We start from the raw sequence: 25,563 nt of genomic DNA, 5'->3' as shown, positions 1-25,563 counted from the left end.
TGAATCCGTTTTACACACTCCTTATCCAAAACTCTGAGTGAGACTAAAACCCTTAATGACACTTTTTTAAACGACTAAAGCCTCCCAACAAAGATGTAAAAGTAAACACCATGTCAAATGCTACATTTTCTGTAGAACTGATCAACTGGGACAGAAGTTTGTTTTACGCTTTTGCAAAAAAAAAAAGTGGTGTGCACGAGGTGTGCATTCAGCTGATTTGCAGCACATAGTATATCAATTGTTGACTCGTGCTGAATAAAATCCCAAAATCCAGCATTGAGAGCTGCAGCTGCAACACAAGTTCTTAATATGAAAGCTTTGTCATTTTTTTCTGCACATATCCCGTAAGTCCTTTGATTCTTTTGGATCCGTTTCCCGTGAAAAGGCTGCATAGAAATATGTCAACAGAAACCCAAATCCCTCATTTTTGGGGGGAGATTTGAGGGGTTCAAGACTTTCATGTAGGAAGAATCCCAACTGGAAAGATCCAGATCAGATGTAAGGGTGATTTTTTTTTTGCAGGAACAAGAAGCCACAAAGAGAGTCAACCACCAAATGTGCTTGTATTTATTGTGTGATTTAGATTTATGTAAAGAGCATTAAAAAAAAGTGCAGTCACAAGTCATCAGTGCGTAAAGCTGCTCCTGCTGACTGTGCCGTGGATCGTGGGCTTTGTCAGCCACGTGGGTGCAATTGAAGGCGATCCAGTTTTCTCCTACGAGCATGTGGACAACACATGTACAGCACCGGCAAGGGCTAAAGAAATATTTACACTGTGAAATTGGTTAACATACCTCTACACAGCTGAGCCTGGACTCAAATGGAGCTTCGATTAAGGGGATGGGATTGGCAGTTTGGCGCTGAGTGGTGATGTGTAACTAAAAAGGCCACAATTTGGATCCAATAATCAGAAATTCATGATGTGTTCCTCTGCAGCTTTCAACATTCCTCCACTGTTGCTGCTTTTAACTGGAGCCAGAAATACTGTAGTGATTAAGCTGAACCAATAAAGTAGAAATGGCTGGTCAAGACAGCAGATCCACAGGCTATTATTTAGCAACGCTGAGGAAATCTAACAATTAGTTTCTGCAGGTTTTAAACCCTGAATATGTCACCTGTTTTTAACGTTAAATGCTCGTACAAATGAACTTACACCACTTACTTTATACCCTGAAGTTGTTTTGAGATACTCCATTTACCAACCAAAATGGGTAGAGGAGGGCCGATGGTCTAGCGGTTATGTCTCACGCTCCATGTACAGAGGATGCAGTCCGCTTCACAGTGGCTGTGGGTTTGAATCCGGCCTCAGCCCTTTCCTGCATGTCGTCCCCGCACTCTCTCCTCCCAACAGTCACTGTCCTGTCTGATAAAAAGGCCCAAAAATAACTTCAAACGAAGAGGGTAAAAAGAGAGGACAGCAGTCAGGTTGGATTTTGGAGCACGGTTGAATTTTTTTGAGATTGGTTTGCAAATGTTATATTTTGATCACATCATGTATTGTTAAATTTAAAGATACACGACTTATGTTTACATGCATATAAGAAAGTGTGCATGTAAACACTGTTTGTTTACATCCAACTCAACATGGCGGGCTTGAAGTGGTTATTCTTCTCAGGAACAGGAACTTGATTGAGTAGACTTATTTTTTAATGAACACTTAAATTAAAGAAAGAAAACCAAACAAACACAGGTTTGAACACATGACTTTTATATTCAATTATGTTTTTTCTTCTGTATTTATATAAAAATAAAACATTTTTTTTCTTGTTGCAACAACCCATAATGAAAAACGCTACCAGAGAAATAAATTACATCACAGGTGTCAACATTATAATCAGCAGCGGGGGGTTAATTTTGATCTTTACGGCATCTTTGCATGACGGGAGTCTCGGCTTATTTACACCCTAGTGGCTGCAGACAGAAGTGACACGTCTACAGGATTGTTTTATGAACCTGTTCAACAAAAAAAACAACAAAGATTTAAGCTGAGAAACTACAGAAATGTTATTTATTAGATGACAGCAGTGCACCCACGCTACAAATAAACTAAAGAAACACTTGTTCCAATTGTAAAAAATAAGCACTATTGTTAATCTTATCTGCATTGCAGAGACATCACAAGACTCTAATAGGGAGGCAAAGGTGTTTGGTGACCCTCGATGACAAGTGCTGTGACCTCTGACCTCTCACTAGTGTCCCTTGTCCTCGTGTTGAGCGCGTGATGTCACAACTCAGTGCACCCTAAGAAAGTGAGGAAGAGCTCCGACGAGCTCAGCGAAACGCTCTCTTCTCTTAGTTCCCAAAAACCCAAATCTGCTCTGACGCCAGTGATGGAGGGACAATGCGAGATGCGTTCAGGTGCATTCCAACAGAAGTTACATAGCAGCTGCAGAAAACAACAAAACAAGGCACACTCCATTTGCGCTGTGGAGAAGTTCAGTGGGTTGGTATCTGGAGGGTGGAATTATGCAACCAGTGCTTCTTCTTTTACAGGCTTGTGTACCACATGGATATGTGCAATCATTTCCAAGCTCTTGGCTTAAAAAGAAAGCATAATGGGAGCAGACTGAGTGCAGACAGCGCAGAGAAAATAAAGACCAACTCACTCACGCTCACTTAACATTTCCCAGTACCAACAGGCAGAACTCACTAACGCTCACATAACACACACACACACAGAGTCTGTAATACGTCCAATGCCCTCAGCCATTGTTCTGCTTTGTCTTGCAGTTCAGTTTTACGCCGAACATGGCCTCCCACTGAGCTCTGACCCAGGCCAGCAGACCCCGCAGGAGCTCCGTGCTCTCCGAGTGCACACACCACGTCTTCTCCTGTTTCGCAGTCTGCAGGGGGAAAACACACAACATCACAGATTAAAGCACGTACCAATGAGTGTATTTAACGACATATCCGATCTCCTCCTGTGTTTTTTTTTCTAACGTCAAACACATCTTCACTTTCATCCATTTCTGTTCAACTCAGACAGTAAATTGTGTGGTCATGTTTGTTGTCACGGTGAACAGAAGAGCAATTAGAGCAATGTAAGTGTTCTACTGTGACGACTGTGTGAACATATGGGACTAATCAACACCAAACGTGGCCTCCTAGAAAGCTGCTTTCTCTACCTATTCCCCTTTTTTATAGCTGTTAACTCTAAATATTGTTATGATCTAAATGTCTTTAAAATGTCATCAAAGCATGCAGCTACACCAGGCTAGTAAAAGGGCCTTAAACTGAGATGAGCGTTTATTTGAAGCTTTACGGTAAGCCACAAATTCACAAGAATAAAAACCCTTAATACTTTCTAAGATTCAAATGATAAATGAACACACGCCCACCTAATGTTTTTTCAAGATGCAAAAACAGCTCCAACCCAAGGATGCTGCAGTGACACACAACCCCCCCCCCCCCACCCACTCTTTTTAATTCCTCATCATGGTCCTTTTGTAATGATGACGTATAATCATCTATATCGGATTCCTCAGCCGGCGTTTCTTCATCTGTCAGATTTCTTGTGTTTCCAGGGATCACAGAAAGACGCAGAAACACAAACAGGGCTGCACACTGACCTCATCGTACAGCTGAATATCCACCCTGCACTGATCAGACGGCCACAGGTGGACCGAGCTCACGCAGCTGATCGCCTGTGTCTCCAAAACGGCGACGCTCCCGCTGCTCACTTCTTGGTTCTCGTTTTCCGTTGAGCCGCTTGAGCTTTTGGACCACTGGTGGTCCTCTTTGAGGAGGTACAGGGTTTCCCGGGTGGCGAGGACTGTTAGCGGTGTCCAGACGTCATCTGAAAAAGAAAGGAGAGCAGTTCTACCTCATACAAATTATCAATATGCACTTTTTGTATGAGGTTTCCGGCTTTTTCTTTGTGTTGTGTTTACAGCTTGACATAAATCTGTTTATTTTTCCCTCTAAGAGCTGCTTCAAATCTTTGATTAAGGTATAACTAAAGCCGTTTCAAAGGGTGTTTCAGCTTCTGATTTATGTCTTTACATTTGAGTTACCTGCCGACGACTTGAAAAGCTTCACGAGGTACGTTTCTGATACATAACGAGTTTCTCTACTTCATCTCAAACTGTGTCTTCAGAGCAGCAAGCGGAGGAGAAAGGCAGATCTAGGCATGCAAAAGTGACATTCCTCAAACGTGCACAGCTGCGTGTAGCCCGCAGCTCGCTGGGCTTGAAATCTGCCGACTCACAGACAGCGAGGCATCGCAGCTCTCCCCCCACACATCCCACTCATGAGTACCTGTCAATTAGTCCCGTTAAATCCACAAAGACTAGTGGCTGAGGTTGTTCACGAGTCTTTGACAGGCGCCTCACATCAGCCACAAATCACTTCCTGTCTTCCTTATTTCCCTCTATTTTGGTCTGATCCATTATCTTATTATCTCTCATTCCTCTGTCTATTTTCTTGGGACTTCTTCTCTGCGGTTAAAGGCTGTAATGACACTTTGATGGAGGAATTTACACTTGGATTTCCTCTCCATGGTTAGACTTCATGTGCCTGAATTTATGATCAATTTCGGAAATTCAACCTTCTCATTTCAAATGTCACTTTTTATTTTCTTCCAATTTCCCTCCCTCCTGTTTTACTTCATTTTGTAAATGATGTCTTCTTCTGTAACTCTTTTTTTATCCTCTTAGACCATCTTTAGTATTTTCTCTCATGTCTAACACGTGTATTGTTATCACATGGACGTTATATATATCAACAACAACGACAATAGCGAGGGCATGAGCGCCGCTGGCCTAGCGGTAATGTCGCACGCCCCGTGTACAGAGGCTATAGTCCTCGTCACAGCGGCCGTGGGTTGGAATCCGACCTTGGCCTTTTGCTGCTTGTCCTCCCTCACCCTCTCCTCCCAACATGTCCTGTCCGTCTTCAGCTGTCCTATCCCAAAGGCCCAAAAACAACTTAAAAAAAGGGTCAATCAAACATAACTCTACCAGTGTATATCCAGAAGGAAAGCAGACAGGAAGACTACATAATGAAGTCATTAGCACTATAATAACATCACTGTTATTTGCATCTATATGTTGAGTCTTATATCCTGTTAGACCTGCCCAAAAGGTAGCCTCAGCGAAGAGGAGGAAAGCAGGTGGAAGCACATCTTCCATTCCTAAACATGAGTAATGACATATTTTAGTTGTTTTCTCACCTTGCAGGATGAAAGCCAGCATGTAGAAAAACTGCAGCTGCCCGTCCTCCACATCTGCCTGGATGTCTTCACACACCAGCGGCCTATCAGAATACAAGAAACCAGAATGTCATGAATGCACTTTTATTAGAATTTTTTAAAAATCAGTTGCACACAGCGGCTGCTCGATCTAAAAGCACAGACACTGTTTCTCCTAAAGATAACACGGCGTCTGTGGTGGTTTGCGGCTGGCAGGTGCTGCTGCTGCTGCGCTCTCACATGGAAGCACTTGAACATCACGGGGTGAGTTTCACAGTAACTGTGAAGCAAAGGGGATAATTGACATAATAACAGCTGACAGGAATTGGTTGAGAAAACACTGGGAAGTGTGTTCTTACACTGTGGTTAGCAGCCTTGCTTTGATTTGTTTTTACTTCTTTATTATTGAGCTGTGGAGTCTGTCACCGGAGGACAAACGAGGGGGAAAAAGACAGGGGAATTGGAAGTATTTGTTGCTCTAAGAACCTGGATTTCCTTATCTTCTCTTCATGGAAACCCGTCATCTTTCACTGAACAGATCCAAACTGAAGGAAAAATGCTATTTATTTCACTTCTCTGAGATGAATTAGGCGTGTTTGTCCGAACTGAAACAAAGACTTATAAACCGAGACGGTTTTAAATGGAATGATTGATTATTCACATCTCGTTTCATATGTGAGAAAAACGTCGTCATTTACTTCACATTTAAAAAAAAAAAAAAATCTCACTTTTGTTGTGAGAACATAAATTAAATCTTAAAAAGGAGGCGACACAACATGTCATGCATGCTTTGAGATCTGCAGAGCAACACATGCTACAAATTAACATGTGGTCTAGCAGCTAATTTAACGCTCCGCTTCTACAAAATAAAAATAAAATACTAAAAAATAATCTGATTGTAATTAACTAAACATGAGTTAAAAAAACGCTCTTTAGCTCGCACCTCCCAACCACATCCAAATGAGCGCGACACAATCAGGACCACATCTGTCAGCAAATAAACAAATAAAACAAAGATGGCCGCCATGTTCTCAGTGTGTTAAAAGTGGGTGTAGAGCGGCAGAGCGGAGAGGAGTACCAGAGGTGGTGCTGAGGGTTGAGTCTCGTGGTCGAGATGGACTGCAGCTTGCTGTCCGAGTCGTGGGCCATTTCACGCACAATTCCTGAAACAGGAGAAGAAAAGAAAATGAAAAAGTGCTGAAACAAGCGACGGTGTCATCGATCGGTTCACTGAATCTCGAGCACTCAAAGGTAACTCTGTTTGAGATTTTTTGAAGACGGTTTTTCACCGCTTAGAAAGTGACAGAAGCAGAGGCGCTTATTTCTACCACCAGTAGAGGATGCTCTCCTGAGTGTTGTTGTTCCACCACTAGGAGCGGCATTTCATCCACCTGTAATCATTTGATTTCAAAGACGTCGCAGTAAGTAAATGTTAGATAATGTTACGAGTTAGCCACGACCTCCCATGTTGTGTTACCACTGAAGAGGGTCGACCGAATGAAATCGAATATTTCTCTGGTTTGAAACATTTTGGAAAACATCTGGTGACGAACCAAAATGAACTGATCTGATTGGCCAATATCTTATCTTATATCTGTCTTTGATCCGTTGAGATAGATAGATATGCATGATGATCCCTCAAACTCACTCATCAAAAACCTGTGGAGAAGATATAGAACTAAGAGAAGATGGTCACTCAGCTGGAAAGTAACAGAGCATGTACGTACATCACCGCTTGACACGCTGGATAGTGATAATGCTCGTTGTAATCCATATAGCGCCCTCTGCTGGTGACAGCCAGAAAGATAACTGCTAGTGTAACACAATGAAACTTAAATGAAAATGTAACCAATGAATCGGTCGGACTCTACGAAAAATATAGCTTTCTCTCAAGGAAACAATCCATATAATAATTGGAACATCTTCAACAACAACCTCCAGGGGCTAAAGATTTAAAACTTTTGTCCAGAGTTTTTCAGGGTGTACCCAATGAAAGCTCAGAGAACACTCACACACCTCCTTTAACGAGACAAGTTACAGTAGCCCAAAAAAACACACTCCTGGAAAGAGGTGTGACCACAAAAGCCAAACTCAGTCTGAGACTTCTTCTTCTTCTGCTATTGTAACCGCGCTGTAAGAAAAGCCAAAAGGTCTCCGGTTGCAGGTGTACGATTTCAGCTCCACTGGACTCGGTGGGTGAGAAAATGTTGGGAACACAAAGCGCCGGGTCACGCTCACACTCAAGGATTGTAGCGTATCATTGAGTGTGACAACAATACAGGGCGAAGGATTTCTGCGCTCTGGCTCCGCAGTCAAGTGTGAATAGACGGACTTCAAAGGGAGTTAAAGGGACACGGGGGACAAGTGGTGGAAGAAGAAGAGGAAGATGACAAGCTAAAGCAGACTCGTCCATGTCCTTGTTGTGATAATAACAGGAAAAACAGGCTCACATATTGGGTCACATACTCCACAAAATGACACTAAACATGTTTGTTTCTGTGCTCTCTGATTCATGCTTTAACCTAAATACATGTAAAGTATTACTTTAATACCCCAACAGACAGAAAACAAACAGCTGTGACTTGTGTCCTCGTGTTGGTTTGGGACTCCCAGTAAGAGCTGCTGGGTGAGTCTCAGGAGTTGTGGCGTGATTGTTGAAATAGACACATGTTTTTCTCCCTGTTGTAAAACTTATATTGGGATGTGGAAAAGAAAGATAGTGGAAAAAATAGAAACACATTGTTGCTTTCATTTCTTAAAAACTCCCCATCATGGTAGGAATCTGAATATTTGAAGGTTTAATAATCAGTTCTGAAACATATTTAATCTGCACACCTTGTATGAACAAGCATCCTTACTCACTATTCTCATGGATCTGTTGGTAGAAATGTTATTTTTTGTGTCAAATTTCACTTCTGAATGTTATAAATGCACGAGGATATACGTTCTTTGTCATGTCTCTGACCTTTTGAAATGCAAAAGAACACACAGGAGGCAGCTTCAATCAGTTTCAACGCTGTTTTTCACTCTTGTCCTTTTGAGTTCAGAAGCCAGCAATTAGTTCCAGTGTGCTTTCACATATTTTCGCCTAAGAAGGTTTGATTGCTTTTCAGGTCAATTCTGCATTGTGCTGGTGGAGTCGAAGTCTCCCACGCTTTTGGGAGAACTTTTCCACGTGCCGAGGAAGTGAAGTGTTTATGTAACGTGTGAACGAAGACAGTTGAACAAGGTGCCATCCAAGAGCGCGTTCTCAAAACAAAGGCGACGGGCCGAGCGGGTGGAGAACCAAGTTTGGTGGGTGTTCTGGTCTTTGTCAGCGCTCCTTTCTGCCTCGTGTTTCACACTCAGACTGTTCGGCCCCCTGATGATTATCACATGAAATTAAACGCCAGGACATGATTGGAGATATTGGAGCGCGGAGACAGGACAGTGTGAGAGGAGAGGTTTCTGGTAACACAGTTTGAGTAAAACAGACAGATTTCCCTCCGTGTGAAATGACGACGTCTGCCAGCACAAACAGCAACAGATTCTCTACACTTCTCTCCTGGCTGCAGATACGCTCCTCTCTCGTGTTATCGCTCATGTTTCAATAAAGTTGTGTCTGTCTCGTCCACAATTACAACCACATCCTCCTCCCCTCTTTTCAATCCTTCATCATTCCAGCTGTTTTTTTTTTTTTTTTTTTTTTATCTTTCTCTGCACGCTGGGAGCCAGAGTATTTCATCTATTCCTCCTTCTGCTGACTGAATATTACACCAGCTGATTCTGCGACAATTTAGTGCAAATGGAGATCACCATGTTTACACTTACTGTAGTTGACTTTGCCTCAAAGGATCATGGGAAATGTTAACATCATAATACTCCATGTGAAGGTAATGTCTTTTTTAGGACGCACTTTGAGGCCTACAGCAAGCCGTATCTTGTTTTTCTCGTCTTCCTTGAAGCGACCTGGAAAGAATTTTCAAGTAAAATGAGCCGTTTATAAACTTACATAGAAGGACAAAGCTTCAGGAGGAGGATGAAAAAGCCCACCAGGTTAAATAAAGAAATACTTGAGTCACACAAACGTTTTGGAAGAGTATAAAGAATCTGCATGTGAAGGTTTAGGATCATGTATGAAACAAAGAAAAGCCCCTCTTTGCTTGTGTGTGGCTGAAAGCTGGAGGGAACCCAACAGTTGTGGAAAAAAGTCGCTCCTCTAATCATCCAATCAGCGTGATTGTGGACTGAATGAAAAGGCTTGCTTTGCTTGTGTTCCGTCTCTTATTGCTAATCTGAACGAGCCATTATGGAAAAACAAACAAAAAAAAAAAACTCCCCGTCCTACTTTCTATTACAATTAAGTGAATTGCAATCCTTTTTCTTCCACACGTGCCAAGATGTTTGTTCCTGTTTTCTGGTGGCTGCTTATTGTCAAATTCATTTTCCATATTTTCCCAGACATTCCAGCTCCCGCGCAGGAGCCCCCCTCCTCTAATAAAAGGTTTTCCTCTCTGTAGCAGACGAGTAGGCCTGGGCAGGATGTACGCACGTCTGTGTGAACACAATACTGAGGAGGAGGGGGGGGGGGGGAGCCTGCGTCACGTAGCCCACATATGGTATAGTATTAGATAGAGTGGCACGATGCCTGCGAGAGGAACACGCTGTTCTCATACCTGCCTCAGGGGTACAACAGCTTTCTGCGACTCGTCCTGAAATCTAAATGAGTCTACGCTCATGTTGGGGTGTCTTTTTGCAACCAGTGTGAAGGGAAAAAAAATAAAAAAAAGAGCAGGGTGAGCGAGTTTCTCTCCCAGAATGTAAAAATTCCCTTTATGTGTTTTTCCATACATTAAGTGATTTTGCACTTTGCTCCTATTTGGCAGTGTTTCCTTCTTACCTGTCAACAAGCCAAAGAACCGCTTGCATCGTAGGTTGTCTCGTACCAGCAGAGTGTAGGCCACGCCCCCGTCGAACTCCATGTGGATGGTCTGCGAGCCAAGCCCCACCTCCAGGTAGCCGAGCTCCATGATTGGGTGGCTGTCCCGCTTCTGCAGCCAATCAGAGAGCTGGCCTCTGCTGGGAGGAGAGAGCAGAGACGCTGGGTTTAAAAGGCTTTTCTTTGACGTTCGGAGGTGTAGGTGTTTGTTAAAGCCAAAGTTTACTCAGCACAATCCCTCCGACAAATGATGTAATACCTCATTTCTCAAAGATTAACTTTAGATTAAAGATTCTTGCTCAATGCCAAGAACAAGAAAAGACAACCCCTGTGGTCCGACCCCCGCTCACTTCTTCAGAGCCGTCACAGCGTGGGCTCACGTCTCAGCAGAGGGAGATATTGTTTTGATGAGAGAAGAACTTTTTTTTCTAATGGAGGAGGAAAAACTAATAAAAGGGGATGAAGGGTATCAGGAGGAGAAACAGGAGAGACGCCGCGGTCCAAACAGACACTGCGAGGTCAATGTGTTCTCAAGATGTGACCCAGAAACCTGCGCAGGTTATGCAATATAATCCACATCCTAAAAAGAGGGGTGCGGGGGGCTACACACCAGCATTAAAAGTCCTAATTGTTTACTGCAGTGTGGCGCCCTCTCTTGAATCCACTGCAGCAGGATTTCATTACCCTTTTGATAAACTGGAATGTGTTGCGGAAACATCTCACTGACTTGGTTTATATTTCAAAGTTATGTTTGAAAACCGGAGAGTGTTTCCTTTCATCATTTTGAAGTCCATGTCTACCTGCTGGAGTTAGCTTGACATGATATTTCCAGCTTTTTCTGACACTTTCAAACATACTATCTTCAGTCTTTACACTGAATTATGTTTCGTTTTCATATTTCTACTATATATGACTCATCAGTTGCATTGCATATCTTCAAATGATGTCGCTTTACCCAATCCCCCCCCCCCCCAAAAGTATCAATTTCAAAAAATATTCTCCATCATTACCCACCCCCAAGGCCGACAAATAATCATCCACCTGCATGAACTGATAACAATTCACATCTAGTTGATTGTATGAAAATAAATGAAAGATTTTAAGGAAGACTGTTTGACTTTCTTGATCCAGTAGATGTCGCCCTTGAGCATCAGCATGAAACCAAAACAAACTGCTGTTTGGCCACGCCTCCAACCCGCCTCCACTCAAGTTCGCAGAGAGGAGATTAGCTCAAGCGGTGGACAAAACTGTCCTTTGCTCGAGCTGCATTTGTTGTGTTAGCAGGCTAACGTTAGTGCTCTTTATTTAGCTCGTAGCTTCACATTACATATAAATTAACACGTAAAAAAACGGATTTGGTTCTTTTTCTTACCTCTCAAGTGTAACACAAAAAAAAAAATCAGATTTAATTTGTGCAAAAACCTGCGACAGTGCAAGACGTTGAAGAGCTATGCATTCTAAGCATGTGCACTCGTGTGCAAAATAATCATTCAGAACAAGTAGATTTTTCTATCCTGTCAACTCACTGGGTTTCTGACATCAGTTCCAAGAAATAGATGCTCTTGTTTGACACCACAAGCAGAGAGGGAACCTCCCCCGGCTCCCCGAATTTGACAGCTGACATCTGAAGGCAACAAAAAAAAAAAAAAAGAGAGAGAGAGATGCACATCATGTATAAGAGGAATGCTTATTGTTTTGATGAGCAGCTTCAGGCTTTTGAAACAGATAAATAAGTCAAGGTTTTTCTTTATTTCCTGTAAAACCACACAAGAGGAAATCGCTCAAGTGAAACAGTGAGGAGCCCTGTGACTGCACAAATAAACACAACTAAGAGGAATGGAGCGGGACCTCCTGTTTCCAGCTGTGTGTTCGCTCCGTCTTGTTCCGCTCTTTGCTCCTCGTCCAGGTGCCCGACAGAGAGGAGCTCCCATGATGCATTGCATGTTACGGAGAAGGAGGAGAGGAGCGTGTAAGAAGCTAACAAAAGAAGAAGATTTGGGGGTTGAACGGGCTCCCCAGAGAGATTTGACTGAAGAGCAAACCGCAGCTGAAGTGTTGTAGGTCCTAAAGTTGTCACCACTCATTACGCTGGAGTCTTTTGGCCATCAGGGAGATATGTTTAAGGACTTTTTCAAACCGCAATAACAAAAGAAACAATAACAGCGACATAAAAACAATATGCTGCTAAATTTAAACGATCAGTCACAGGCTGCTGTCACAGGGAGAAATACTCCGGTCTGGTAATAATACAGTTTTTATAAGAGCTCCCATCAAGACTTAAAGGCCCAGAAAAGCTTTTTATAACTTCTTCATGCTGGGAGCGACGGAGTGCTCCAAAAAAAACAGAATACTTTCTGCCAAAGTTAGATGACTTTTATTTCTTTATTCTATTTCTGAAACTCAGATTTTGTCCTTGCTAGTTGTGTTGGTTTCAAATGTTGTAGCTCAGCTGTAAAATATATGATGTTGGAGTCAAATGTCATCAGAATTCAGCAACAAGCTAATTACAATAAAAGCAGTGTTTAAACCTTGAACCAGACAGCTACACAGTCCGGAGATTTATTAAAGAGAAAAGCCAGCAGAAGGCAAGCTTAGCTTAACAAGAGAGACTTTTTAATGTCACCAGTGCTTCCCTCTTACACACCTTCAGGAAAGAGTGAAGGTGCTCTTCTCCCTCGAAGACCTCCACGTCCAGGAAAAGTTGTAAGCGATGATCCACTGCCGTGTAGTCCTCAGTCAGGAGGTCCAAACCATCTACGGACAAATCGACCGTTTAAATGAGTCAAACTGAGAAGCTCTTTCTTTATTTCTTCCCTCAAATGATACCTTACATTAACAGTTCAGCCATAGTTTCCTGGCAGCGGTGTCCCCCTTTCATAAAAGCATATTTGTTGGAAACTTTAGGCTGCATTGTGAAGCCAAACAGGCCTCGCGCAGAAAGGCATTAAAGAGCAATAAATCGACCACTGAACAGCAGCGGAGGCTTTATTAGCGTTGATTAACGGACCGAGCCGCTCAAAGACGACAGGGCCGGACTTGCGGCGGCCAAAACAAACATGTTTCTCATTTGAAGAGATCGGAGGTGAGATTAAAAAGGCCTCGAGGTGAAAGGTAAATGCACCGAAAAAACATACAAGACAAAGACTCAGGCTCTGCGCCACAACAATGGGAGCACTGTGTCACTGAAAACACACACACACTATATTCAGTGTCAGCGCTGCAGGATGCGTCTGACTCGTCTCCAGTGTGAGCCTGCGGTTTCACAGGGACAGATTACACGCTATTGGCTCTGCAGCTACAGTATATATATATATATTTAAAAAAAGGGAAAAAGTGGCAGAAAGCTGTTATTACGAGTCAGGCCGTCCCTCTCTTCGGCTTTCATTCCTCTCCCATCACTTCCAGTAATGATTCCAGTCCGTCTTGTTGCACATTTAGCATGCGGTCGGTCTAAAAATGGCACCCAGATGTTTGGGGAGGAAGTGGGATGCTTCCACAGAGATACGGAGAGCTTCTCTACATCCATATGATCCAGATATGTCCCACCTCTTCACTGATGTAAACACTCTGCCATGGTTGATGCGTTTCACATTGACCGAATGAGCCGCAGCATTTAAATGAAGTCGTAAGACACCATTTCTATTTCACTGCTGGTTGGGCTCTCCTCCAATAAACCTCTTTCCTGCCAATTTCCTTCGCTTATTCTGGATGTCAAAAATGCACGACTGGGTTCATTTTGCTTGTTAATCTCATCTTTATACGGCTCACGTTGTCATTTTGTTGGATCAAGCTTCTTGTGACCATTTGCTGTTTTAAATCAGAAATCAGCGTCATTTTCTGACACTAGAAAAGGATGCAGTGAAACAAACTGGTTGTTGCTGTGCTGCTGCTGCTATGCTTCATGTTTTTTTCATGTTAGCTTCACCCTCTAATTGCACTTCTCTTTCTCCAATCCTTATTCTGAATAATGATTAGAGGGCAGGGAAGTTGTTTCCTCTGTCTCCTCACAGATGTCGGGTTGGAATCTGCTGACAGGCTGAATGAATGGATGGGAATAAACTGATTCCACTGGAATAAAACTGGACAGAAAATGTTTGTCTTCAGTTCCGAATCAGCGATTTGTCGGTATTCACCAACAAGTTAAATGGCAGGCCTTTAAAGAAAAACTGAGTGATAAAACATAGATTATCATTTACAGCTGAGATGAGTTTAACTTCTATTTAAGTCCCATCAGAAACAGAACAGTTCAGAGGCTGTGACAAAAACAAAAAGATTTGCACCCCAGAGTGCTGGGGCTGCAACGATAAACTGCTGAGTCATAAGAGAAGAAGGCTCAGGAAGTATTTGGACAATGGATGCAGAGTTTTGGGAATTATTTTCTGAAGTAAAAATGTAAATCAAACTCATGCAACCCCGACCCAAATAAGCAGAAGAATGACCGACCCAGGCCGACCTAAAGTGTCATAAATATAGCAGATTTTTTGACTACTTATAAAATATATTTAACCAGTTTGTATACTCTTAAAGGCGTGAAATATCAGGCCAGTGTAAAAACCCACCGTTCAGGTCGGGTCTCCCTGCAGGCTGTGATTGGACGTCAGGCGGAGTAGCGCCTGCAGCGTTGTACCGGTAGCTCCCGGCCAGCTCCTCTTTACTTTGGCACTCTGTGCTGTAGAAGACGGCGGAGCCGGCGGTGCCCCCCTGCCCGTCCTCGATGTGGAAGGTGCTGCCGTGGGCCGTGATGAAGGTTTGATCCTCTGTGTTTGCCGTAGATTCCAGTATAGGACTGCTGCTGATGCTGGCGTCGGTGTAATTGTCCTGATGTGGCAGAGGAGGACATGATGAGATTGTGAGTCAGAGACTTCAGAGATAAAGAACAGAAAAGAAAGGAAAAGGACACCTTATTGACGCTGCGGGTGCTCTGAGTGATATCGAGGTGATCGTCCTCGCTGTCCGGCCTCGATGACTGGCGGATCGGGGTGCTTGTGTAGGGAGTTGGTTGGCTGGCAAGCTGGACCACATGATCGCTACCACAATCTGGACAAATGTTGCTGCTTCCTGACGTAGAAAGACACAGATGTGATGGTTAAAAAAATGTTAACCACTGACATTGAATACAAAGTGCTCCCCCTAAAGGACTTGACTGGCTATTGCAAGTATGTTTATGTGTGCTTATTTAATAACTGTGAAGTTGACTTTAAATGACTTTCTACGGAGGCCAAAATGAGACACACTTTTCCCGTGATAATGAGGAATTTCTGGTTTCCTTGAGATCTTGAATATTCATCTTGTACCCCCACAGTTGCAAATTAGAACCCCAGCTGCTGTGATGAGGATCATAGCCTCTGTACATGGGGCACAAAAGATAACCGCTAGGCTATCGCTGCTCCCCACAAAGAAATGTTTCTTTAACAGTGAAATGGACGACTCCTCAAACAGAGGCTGTCTGACACCTACCCTGCAGCAGTGGTTACAAGCATTAACAATTGTCATCTATAAATTATGAATCTTGCTGCTGATGATCTTTTTTGTTCGTGTTGTTTATAAAGAGGCATCAATATTAATTTCAGTCTTTTTCATAACCGGGTAAAAACTCCTCACAGGAGCTTTAATTAGAGATTAATGATAGTGACAACCAAGTGAGCAATGATGCAAGAAAAAGGGGAAACAATGCATGCCTTCATGTAAAAGCGTGTATGTTCTTCTTGTATCTGCAGGGCATCTCTTTCTCTCCCACACAGGCAAACAAACTACGTTCAGACACGTGCGTCTGAAAGAGGTATTTATTGCCTGAAATCTTCTCCTAAGCGCACTAACACAGGAGCATGGTTCAAAAGAATCCCTGAAACATCTGTGGAACAAAGCCTGCGTGCAGCCCGTGCATGCCGGAGCAGGTTCTTAATGTGAGGTTTGGTGGGAGCGAAAGAGTGCTATCTGTCTGCTGCTGATTATAGAGGTGGGAACCCAGCGCGGCAATAAAGGAGAGCAGATAACTCCAGGGATGCTTCTCTTGGGTTCATCTGAGACCGGGGATTTTGTTTTGGGAAAAAAAATGCACACAAGCGTGAAAGTTGCGGAGGAGTGGAAGTCAGATGCTTAACTTCTTTTTGCACGATTGTGACGACGCGCTGAGTTGAAACGCGTGACCTCCTCATGAGGATTTTGCTGTTTCAAAAGCAGCGCAAGCAGGGGGAAAGAAAAAAAAAAAAAAGCACACAAGTCATCATTTAAATGGAAAAAAATTAAAGGACATGTTGTTTTTTAAGGAGGCTGAGCATGACTCAGCAGAGAGTGTGCGTGTGAGGGATGAGTCAGTAAAAGACTTCTTGGACTTAAGGTTGTGGTGTGTGTGTGTGTGCGGGATTGTTTGAAATTGGCAGATGACAGATTGAGATATAAACTTAAGACAAACATCACATCGCTCGGGCAACGCATCCACCTACAAGCTCGCAATTTTTTATAGTCAGACGCTCTTTATTGATCTTTTTAAAACATGTTTTCTTTTATTCCGAGATGCCTTTTTACATGTGGTCACGACAAACAGATCAAAAGCTGATGATTGATCAAACCACTTTATTTTGTTCTTTTTCCACTCAAAACTTGAATGAAAACTAGATTTTCTTTGTTCTGTGTTTCTTGTCTGTTCCATCTGAGTGCTGTCTTAAATTTGCTGCTTGTTGCTTTGTTTCTTGGAGAACTTTTCCCCCCCGCCCTTTTTTCATATTCCCATCCTGCAAGTTAACAAATGTACATCAGCAGAAAATGTGAACCTTTTGCTTATGATTGTTGGGCGCTGAGCCCACAAAAAGAAGCACAGAAAATTCTCTCAACTCTGACAAACTTGGAAGAAGCCCAAACATTTGCACAAATAGAGATGCTTGTGCAAATATGACCTAAGCCTCCTCATGCCTCTGTTTGTACGTGTTTTGCCCAAAGGCTACAGTTCATTCCTCTCTCATCACCTTTGTCGTCTTCATCCCTGCTCCTCCCTGCCGCCTCGTCCTCGGCGACCCCTCCCTGGAGCGTGAACTCTGACCGGCAGCGGAGGCACTGCAGGAGGACGCAGCTGGGGCGGAGCTCGAGGACGCGCCGCTGGTTTTCCTCCGCCACATGAGAGAGCACGTCAGTCAGAGCCTAAAAGGAAAAAACTAAAAGATGTTCTGACAATTTCATGCTCTTCCCTCCTTGCTAAGGGGATTTTTTTGGAGTCCTCTTTGCATGAACAAAATGCACAGAAAAGCTTAAACTTTGTAGCTGCAAACACGGAAACCATAGGATTTAAAACAAACTTCTAAAAAGGGACAACAATCTGTCAGACTTGAGGATAATTTAAAGGCTTACATCATAGCTGGGGGTGTCAAGAGTTAAAGTATTTATAGGGCTTTTATTCTTGTCACTCTAGTCATGCTGGTGTTTGCAAAAGCTAACTTCCAGACGGCTAACCACAAACCTGAAAAAACAACATCACATACTGGCATCGGTGTCGGCTTTCTGTGTTAAAATTAAATCTGGAACACTTTGGCTGTTACACAATGTGAGGAGACAAGAAATCGTAAACAAGGTAGTAAACATGGTACAGAATGTGCTGCTGGATGCTGACGTCACTTTGAGAGAACTAAGAGGAGAGGAGAGGGCAGCATGCGAGCATGACCAGACACATCCAGGAAGTCAGAGGGTGGCCGTTTGTCTTGTTCACGTGGACTGAATGTGCTTCACTTCACCTGCATGAGCTTTACCATCAACGTGTGTGTGTGTGTGTGTGTGTGTGTGTCATTAACCTGCAGCGCCTGTAGGGGGTCGTCATCAAGCAGGACGTAGCGTCTCCTCCTTTTCTCCCTGCTGATGTAGTCGAACTGAAGCTCCACAGCTGGAAGCATCTCCTCTGTTTCCTGAGAGACAAAAAGAAAAGCTTATATTTGACTACAATGTCATTTCCTATCATCCCTCCCCCTCTCTCTTAATCCTCACCCCTCGAGTCCAGGCGGCCTCAGTAGCCTCCACCCTTGCTAGGCTGCCCAGCTCGAGCCGACATCTCTCCCGTCCGCGCTGCATGTCCACCTCCAGCACCAGACCCTGTTTGATGCACAGGAACACCTCGCTCCTCCTCCCCTTCCTCTCCCCCTCATTGGCTGCGTCTTCTTCCTCTTTGTCAGTCAGGACGCCCACGAGGAGGGGGTGACACAGGTCCACTAAGACGCAAAAGAAGGAGAGAAAATGATGATTATATGAAGATTCATTTTAAGTCTACAGATACTACGCGTTTCTGACTTTCTTACCTCCAAGATCCTCCTCCTCCTCTTCTTCTTTGGTGTCTCCACTCTCCCTTCTTGTCGACTTTTGGGACTCTGGACTCGGCCCTAGTGTGCTCTCTGTCTCCTGGTTCATCCCCGGACCGTCCACCACACTTTCCTCCAACGTGAGCCGAGAGCTATGGCCCGCCCACTGTAGCGTGGACTCCGTTTCAAGGTCCGCATCGGCGTCTGAGGTCTCCATCTTGGGCTCGGAGGACAGCAGCGGAGGGGGGAGGACCTCTGGGACTTCCAGAGAATCAAAGGACGGCTGATAGCTGTTGCTGGCAGAGGGACACGGGGTGGCGTTGAGGCCGTTTTGGAGGGGCTGGTTGGTGTCGTTGGAAGAGGGAACACCGTCTAGATGATGCTGGTACCTCAGCCAATCCTCACCCATCTGGTCTCTGAAGCTGGACATGCGCTCGATCTCCTGCTGGTGGGGGAGGACAATACCTAGTGGAGAAATGAAACATGTTTTAAATATTTATCTAGCAGCTGAGTGAGCTTTTCATTTGTTCAACAACATTACAAGCAGCTACTAGAAAAAAACTACAAGTGAAAATCTTGATTGAAACATTTAAAAAGAAACCTGGGGGAAATATTTGAGATTTAACACAAGTATAGAATAATCTTCAACAAACGTGCTTTGAAAACTCACCCTGTGTGGTCGAAAGGGGCTTGGACTCGTAATCCGTATCACTGGGCTCCGATATGCTCGCTCTCCGCACTTTCACCTTACTCTGCAACACAAACGCATACAAAAGTGCGTCACGCGACTGAAAAAAGGTTACCGTCTCTTCAAATCGAAAGGAAAAGTGACACTGAGGAAGAGTCGACGCCTTACTCTTGATTTCTTCTTCCGAATGCGTGCCACCGCGACCTCCCCGACGGACATGCTGTCACTCAGCTCGCCGGCTCCACTCGACGCTTCCTGGTTACTGCGCTCAGGTGGCCCGGTGACGGGAGGTGAAGGCTGCACCTGCACGATCAGCTGGCCTTGTTTTGGGAGAACCTGCGGACAACAATCGTCTAATGTACTAACTGCTTCCAACTAAGAGAAGCCAAAAACAACCTATGATAACAAATATTCATTCAAGCTGAAAAAACATGCTCGTGCCAAGAAATATATTACGTCCTGATGAAATGCATCTGAACACAATTACATTTATATACCTAGAAAGTCATGCCTCAGATCTGCACTATGTTTGATGATTTAAAACACTGACTGTTTGCTGCAGAACACACAGATAATAAACTTACTGATATTTCAGATGACGACAGCGTGGTCCCATCAAGCTTGAGCTGGAAGAAGAAGCCACATTTGCGTTAATACATTCTCTAATAGTAACCACTTGGACTTGTTTATGTTGTCAAACAAGAAGCCAGCGTGAGTCTGTTCTGACAGGCAGGAAGCTCTTTGTGTTCTCTACTTGAGGAGTCGCTGCGCTTTGAGATAAATCAGAGCTTACAGTTACATGCAAGCGGATGAGTGGACAGCTGCTACAGATGTTACGCTAGATTCTGAAAACACAGCCTACACAGGGAAGTTTACAGCTTCCCACGAATGTCCTTTTTCTCCTGTTTCTATTTGGGCTCTCTCCCTCTGTCTTCAGCTGCTGAACTCAGTCTGCTATGAAAACACTGATTCAGCTACTTTTACACATCTGTAATGATTCGGCATTCTTCAGGGGAGAAAACTGGCATATCACGGTAGGTGCGTTGCTTTAACAATCTCTTACTCGAAGATTTGCAGCCTTTGGGGAGAGGTGTCGGACGGTGCAGTAGCGGTGGGACTTCTGGAAGTAGAGCGGGTTGCCCTCCAGGTTCAGCTAAAAGAAAGTAGATCACACTTTCAGTCCACATATGGTGTGTTAAGACAACACCAAAGGATAATAAATGAGTCAAATAAATTACGTTGCAAAAATAAGACCATGTTCTCATACATTCTTGGCATGACGTACATGACCTAGATGTTGCTATCTTGATCAAATAGAGCCCTGAGCTCATGTACTTTTGAGGGTGCATGTGTGCATGTGCTTCCTTACTGTGTTGAGGCTGTGCAGCAGGGAGAGCGGAGCCAGCTGGGAGTGCTCCAGCAGCAGGTTGTAGGCCAGGTCTAAGTGCTGGAGTGAAGATAACTGCTCGACACCTGTGTCATCAGACAGAGCACGAACGCAAGGGGGAAGCTTTTCTCAAGACGGGACATCCAGAATGTGAAGTTTAAACGACAAATTCAATAAAATGGAAAAGAAAAAAACCTGCAGCTCATATTCCATCCTGAGGCTCTTCTCCTTCCCCACCCACGCAGACACAATAACCAGGCAGGTGTAATGTTATCTAATGTTTCCCTTTGTGACGATAACAATATCCAATACAAACAAAAGAACTTCCAAAACATTTAGAGGATGTTGTTACTGAAAATCCACTATCTCACAAAACACATTTTTGACTTCCTGAACACTGATCAGCTTCATTTTGACGATGAATTTAGTGTGCAATACGCCGATCAGTGATGAAAGAGAAACACTCTGCAGCCTCCTGTGTGAGTCTGCTTTACCGTTTATTGTCTCCAGTTCATTATTCCTGAGGTGGAGCGTGAGCAGTTTGGCCCTGGCGCTCAGGCCGAGCGTTGGCGCCCTCTGCAGGCAGTTGTAGCCCAGGTTCAAGTGTTCCAGTTCGCTCAAAGGCTGAGGGAAAGTAAAAAAAGAAATGAGACAATAACAACAGAGAGGAGACATCTTTGAAATAACGTTGAATCAGGAGTAAAAACACAGACACCTTAAGAAATTCAGCGCACTCCTGAATCTTGTTATGGCTCAAATCTAAAGACTTCAGGACGTTCAGTAAACTCTAGGAAAGAAAGACAAGAAGAGTTACGGTCAGATGACGATGACGTCATGGTATGAGACAGGAATGATGATGTATGTCGGCCTCACTAGTGACTGATCAAGGCAGACGATTGAGTTGTAGCTGAAGTTGAGGGTGTGCAGGTCCAGCCAAGGCAGTGCAGAGCTGAGGTCTCCTCCACACAGGGAGAGCAGCTCCTGAAAGAAAGACGGACGAGCGTCACTTTTTCTATAGTCGCACATGCCGGACATACAGTGAGCGATACTTTTCCTGTAAAGGACGGTACCTCGAGGGAGCTGAGGCTCTTTGAACATGTGAAGACCTCCAGCTGGGAGTAAACCCCTCGGAGTCCCTCCAGACAGTGTGGGGGGACTCGCTTTAACTGGTAAGGAAGAACGGACACCACAGGAAGTTCGATTATTGTTTTAAGGGGGATGAGCAGCAGATGGAATATAGAAGGATAAGGAAGATGAAGGAATGAATGTGATCAGGTTGAGATACTCTACCTCCAAACACTTCAAAGACTTGAACGGGAATATTTTCACCACAGATTGAAGTCTCTCCCCCGGAGGGTTCATGAGCTGCATTGGGGAAAAAAAGAAAGCGCAGCGAACAAGCAGGTAAGAGCTTCAACCGAGGGGGGGGGGGGGGGGGGGAACAGATGCGCAAACGAAAGACTTCCGCCACTTCCCGCTCGGGGGCTCCGTCGCTCACCTTGAGGGAGATCGTCTTCTGCAGGACATCAAACAGAAACTGCAGCTGCAGCAGCGAGGCGGTGTCGGCAGGGTGGGAGGGCAGCGCGAGGAATCCATGAGGCTGACTCCTGGACAGCAGGTACTGTTCGAACAGCCGGGTGAGCTGCTGCAAGGTGGACGCCGGCAACGTCAGCGTGCTGCTGCCATCAAGCACCAAGTCGCCTACATTTTATTTTGGGGAGAAAATGAATTACACTCTCGCTAATATAGCCTCAAACATCAATCCAAGGCAATTGATAACAATTTATCTTAACCTTAAATTCCCACATTGAATGTATCTGCAAGGTCAGACTGAAACACTCTAGTCATGTCTATAATAAAACATGGAGCTGAACCTCAGATCAGAGCACATTCAAGGATATTTATCTGGTGTTAACATGTGTCAAATGTTTTTGTATTGGGTGACTGATGTAGTTATTTAGTAAAAATAGTGACATACCATCGTTTCGGAGGAGTGTGGCCAAGCTCTGTACGAGGGAGGACTGACCATTATGAGAGACAGACATCCTGAAAGAGTTCCAACAAGACATCAAGTTAGGATCAAATGATATCAACAAGAATAAGAAAGAGACAATTCCTCATTGAGCTGCTTCTAAATATCTTTTTTTTCCCCCTTGTTATTTCATTTCCTGTATCTGTCATGCCAACCATCCAAAACCTCTGCACTTGTCACTGTTAGCGTTAGCTCACATAATGTGACACAAGCGAACACGTTTCCTGGTAGAGATTTAAAACAGACTTACCTGTGCAGTGGCAGCGCAAGAAATGAACAGCTAACATAAAGTTTGACTTCGAAAGGGTCACTACCGAAACATATTCCTCTTTTTACAAGGAGAAAACGACATTTCCGTGGTGAATATTTGATTTCGCAGAGCAGTGTTCGGTGGTGTTGACATTTTTTTTTTGTCACATGATGAACCGCCTAAGCCTCTACGGTGGCCCCGGCAGACCAAAAATAAGTCGCAAGCCTTTCCTCGTTATGCCGTGAAAATGTCCAATAACAGAAGAAATGACCTCTTTTAGAAACTGCGTCTATACTTTTTTTTTTATATATATATGAACAAAGAGGAGGAACTAACCTAATGTAACTCAAAATAAAGATTTTTTTGAGTATTTTTCAGCAAAACTGCTTGACAAATGATAAACAATGTTCTAAATGTTACGAAATAATAGTTGCATTGTGTGTCGACTAAATTCAACTAAATCAGCCTATTTAATTTCATTTGAACATTCGCTTTAAAGGAGCATAGATGTAGATCAATAACTGTTTCTATTGCCCTGTAGTTATTGCTGCAAGGGACCACTAAGTGGCGCAATAACCCCAGACTCCACAGGCTTTACTGACCATAATAGTATTTGTTTGCCTATTAGGAACTCAAATGCAGCACAAACAACAACCATAATAGACACAGAATCCAAACTAATACAATAAATAACTGTAATTTCTTGTTTTGTGCAGCTTTTAACAAACACAAGGTTTTCATTTCAAACCAAGAGCCAGTTATCATTTCATAACTTGAACATGCGACCTCCACAAAGGCCTAAAGGGGCTCTTTTGTGCTTCACAGCATCTGAGACCAAAGCAGTGAGGCACTGCCTTCCTTGTGGCTAAGGTTTTAATAAATGCCAGCTGTCAAATGTACCAGCTTTAGTCTTACACTACCTCTGCTTTCTTGCAGATGGTGTTCAAACCATATCCGAGTCATGGCACAGATTAAAAACAGAGCAGGGTAGCTGGTTGGCGAAGGAGTGTGAGTGCTATTTATGCTTACTTTGCATGCTGCAGAGAGTGCACTCATTTAAAGCATAAAGCAGATTAAACCACGTCTGATTCCAATTTGTGCTGCACTTAGAAAAACTATCATGCCAATTTGTTACTTCTTTTTTTACGTTAGAGAGACAATTGTGTGACCTGACGTGCCCTGCTAATGCTATTGCAATATGTCAGTGAAATGAAATGCTGACATCAGCCTATAAGGGTAGCAACTTCTGGCCTCAAAAACTGTAAACCCACACATTAACTCCTTTAACACATTAGGAGAGCAGTTTTCGACAAGTCTTTATTTAGTTTCATTGGGGGAACTCGTAATGCAGATACCTCACAAAGATTTGCATGACCAAATAAAGCAAGAATTTTCCCTAAATTAGACATGCATCACTTGTTGCTAGGCAGCAAACAAACACACTCGCGTACAAAAACACACACACACACACACACACACACACAAGCATTTTTTCCGTTTGGGACTTGTGATGTGAGGGTTTCCATGTAAGGATTTATGTACTGTAATTTGGTAAACATTTCCACTCAGTGAGATGTTGCACATTGCGCTTGTTGTTTAACTCTGCATGCATGAAAGCTCGTTTTGACAAAGATGGACTCTGTCTTTGTACTGCAATGAAATACAGATCTTCTTCTGGGATACAAATCTGTTGTTTTTAGAAGTTTTAAGCGTGACCTTTTCTAATTTTATCTTATCCGACCAGATGACAAATGACTTTTCTAGTCCCTGATGTCATAAGGGACCTGTTTCTGTTTATAGGGATATAGAGCTAGTACTACTGTAATGTAATACTTTGTTTGTTGGCTTTAGGAATAAGCATTTGAAACAGTTGCTAAATTAAGCATTGAAACACAAGGGGAAGTAGGTTTTAGTGACACAGTCGTTGCAGAAATCTTCCAGAAAGCCTTCTTAAAATAACACTTGAGACAGTGTATTATTACACTTTAACGTCCGAGATAGTTGCTGTAAAATGTGGCTGTTTATTGCTTTATAATCAACCTATTAGTGTTTGCGATGTTCAGCTCTTGGTCCAAATTCAAAGTTTGAGACCTTTTATGTAACAGAAACATCAGATGGCAACATTTCTCGACCAGTGACATTTTTGATTGTTAAAAGAAAACAGGAGGAGGTTCATAAAAGGTCACACTTTGTCCACAGAAGGCACCAAATCCTGCACAGATCCAAAGTTCCTCACAGGAGCTTTAAATTGACACCTTATTGAGTTACAGAGCATTCATTATGTGTTTGTATACTGCTCATAAATGCTAAATACGGGGAGAAAATTAAGTGGTAAATTGTTAAAAAGGCTGCTCTGTGTACTTGCAGGAACACGTGTTCTGTATGCGTCCTGGTCCAATCAGAAATCCCATACCTTCTTCTATCAATGTGGAGTTTATCCAGAGTTTCCACGGGGAGGAAATTTAAGTTAGTGACCTTGGGGTGGGGATAACTTTGCACACATGGGCAGATACTGCGGCCTGTTTGGGCATATTAGCCGGCTCCTTTTCCATGCATTGGTTTTCATAATGTGACATGTGAGGTTCTGTGTGCAAACAAGGCCTCCAGGCATCCTCCTGATTTGCACCAATGGGGCACAAGACAGCTTCAAATGTGTCCTTTCTGTCCCCAAATAGTATCAAATCAGTGTGCACCCACAAAACAAAATAATCTGCATTTATTTCTGCAGAGGACATTTTATTTCTGGATAAACACACACAGGGTTAATAGGAGCTTTTTCGATTGGAAATGTTGCTGTAGCCTATATGTGCACAGTAGCATTACT

The 25,563-nt window shown here is 43.5% G+C and overlaps 1 protein-coding gene across 2 annotated transcripts; it reads right to left on the bottom strand.

Moving 5' to 3' along the window:
- Window positions 1-1,950: 1,950 nt before the first annotated feature.
- stk11ip (serine/threonine kinase 11 interacting protein) lies at window positions 1,951-22,574 on the bottom strand. 2 transcript variants are annotated; one of them, XM_061032141.1, is made up of 25 exons: window positions 22,436-22,574; window positions 21,956-22,158; window positions 21,748-21,822; window positions 21,528-21,623; window positions 21,331-21,438; window positions 21,173-21,244; window positions 20,952-21,081; window positions 20,440-20,543; window positions 20,134-20,223; window positions 19,655-19,696; window positions 19,239-19,406; window positions 19,053-19,134; window positions 18,383-18,847; window positions 18,075-18,295; window positions 17,885-17,995; window positions 17,069-17,240; window positions 15,007-15,164; window positions 14,666-14,924; window positions 12,751-12,860; window positions 11,633-11,730; window positions 10,068-10,243; window positions 6,267-6,351; window positions 5,171-5,253; window positions 3,570-3,796; window positions 1,951-2,843 (listed from the first exon to the last, which is right to left on the bottom strand). In XM_061032141.1, the coding sequence occupies exons 1-25, from the start codon at window positions 22,524-22,526 to the stop codon at window positions 2,703-2,705; spliced, it is 3,567 nt and encodes a 1,188-aa protein (XP_060888124.1). In that variant the 5' UTR covers window positions 22,527-22,574; the 3' UTR covers window positions 1,951-2,702. The 2 variants fall into 2 exon arrangements, with proteins under 2 accessions (XP_060888124.1, XP_060888123.1); XM_061032140.1 differs by having other exon boundaries at window positions 10,068-10,246; window positions 22,436-22,573.
- Between the last annotated feature and the right edge of the window lie 2,989 nt (window positions 22,575-25,563).

This window comes from Labrus mixtus, chromosome 24, assembly GCF_963584025.1.
Source record: "Labrus mixtus chromosome 24, fLabMix1.1, whole genome shotgun sequence".
Lineage (NCBI taxonomy): Eukaryota > Metazoa > Chordata > Actinopteri > Labriformes > Labridae > Labrus > Labrus mixtus.
This window is presented reverse-complemented; position numbering and strand designations above follow the sequence as displayed.

Excerpts from the sequence above, each read along its gene's own strand:
- stk11ip (XM_061032140.1), bottom strand. The coding sequence starts at position 22,526 with ATGTCTTGTTGGAACTCTTTCAGGATGTCTGTCTCTCATAATGGTCAG. Across the intron at positions 19,697-20,133 it reads CAAAGGCTGCAAATCTTCGA|CTCAAGCTTGATGGGACCAC; the intron begins GTAAGAGATTGT and ends TTCTTCTTCCAG. Across the intron at positions 17,241-17,884 it reads ACCCCCTACAGGCGCTGCAG|GCTCTGACTGACGTGCTCTC; the intron begins GTTAATGACACA and ends TTTTCCTTTTAG.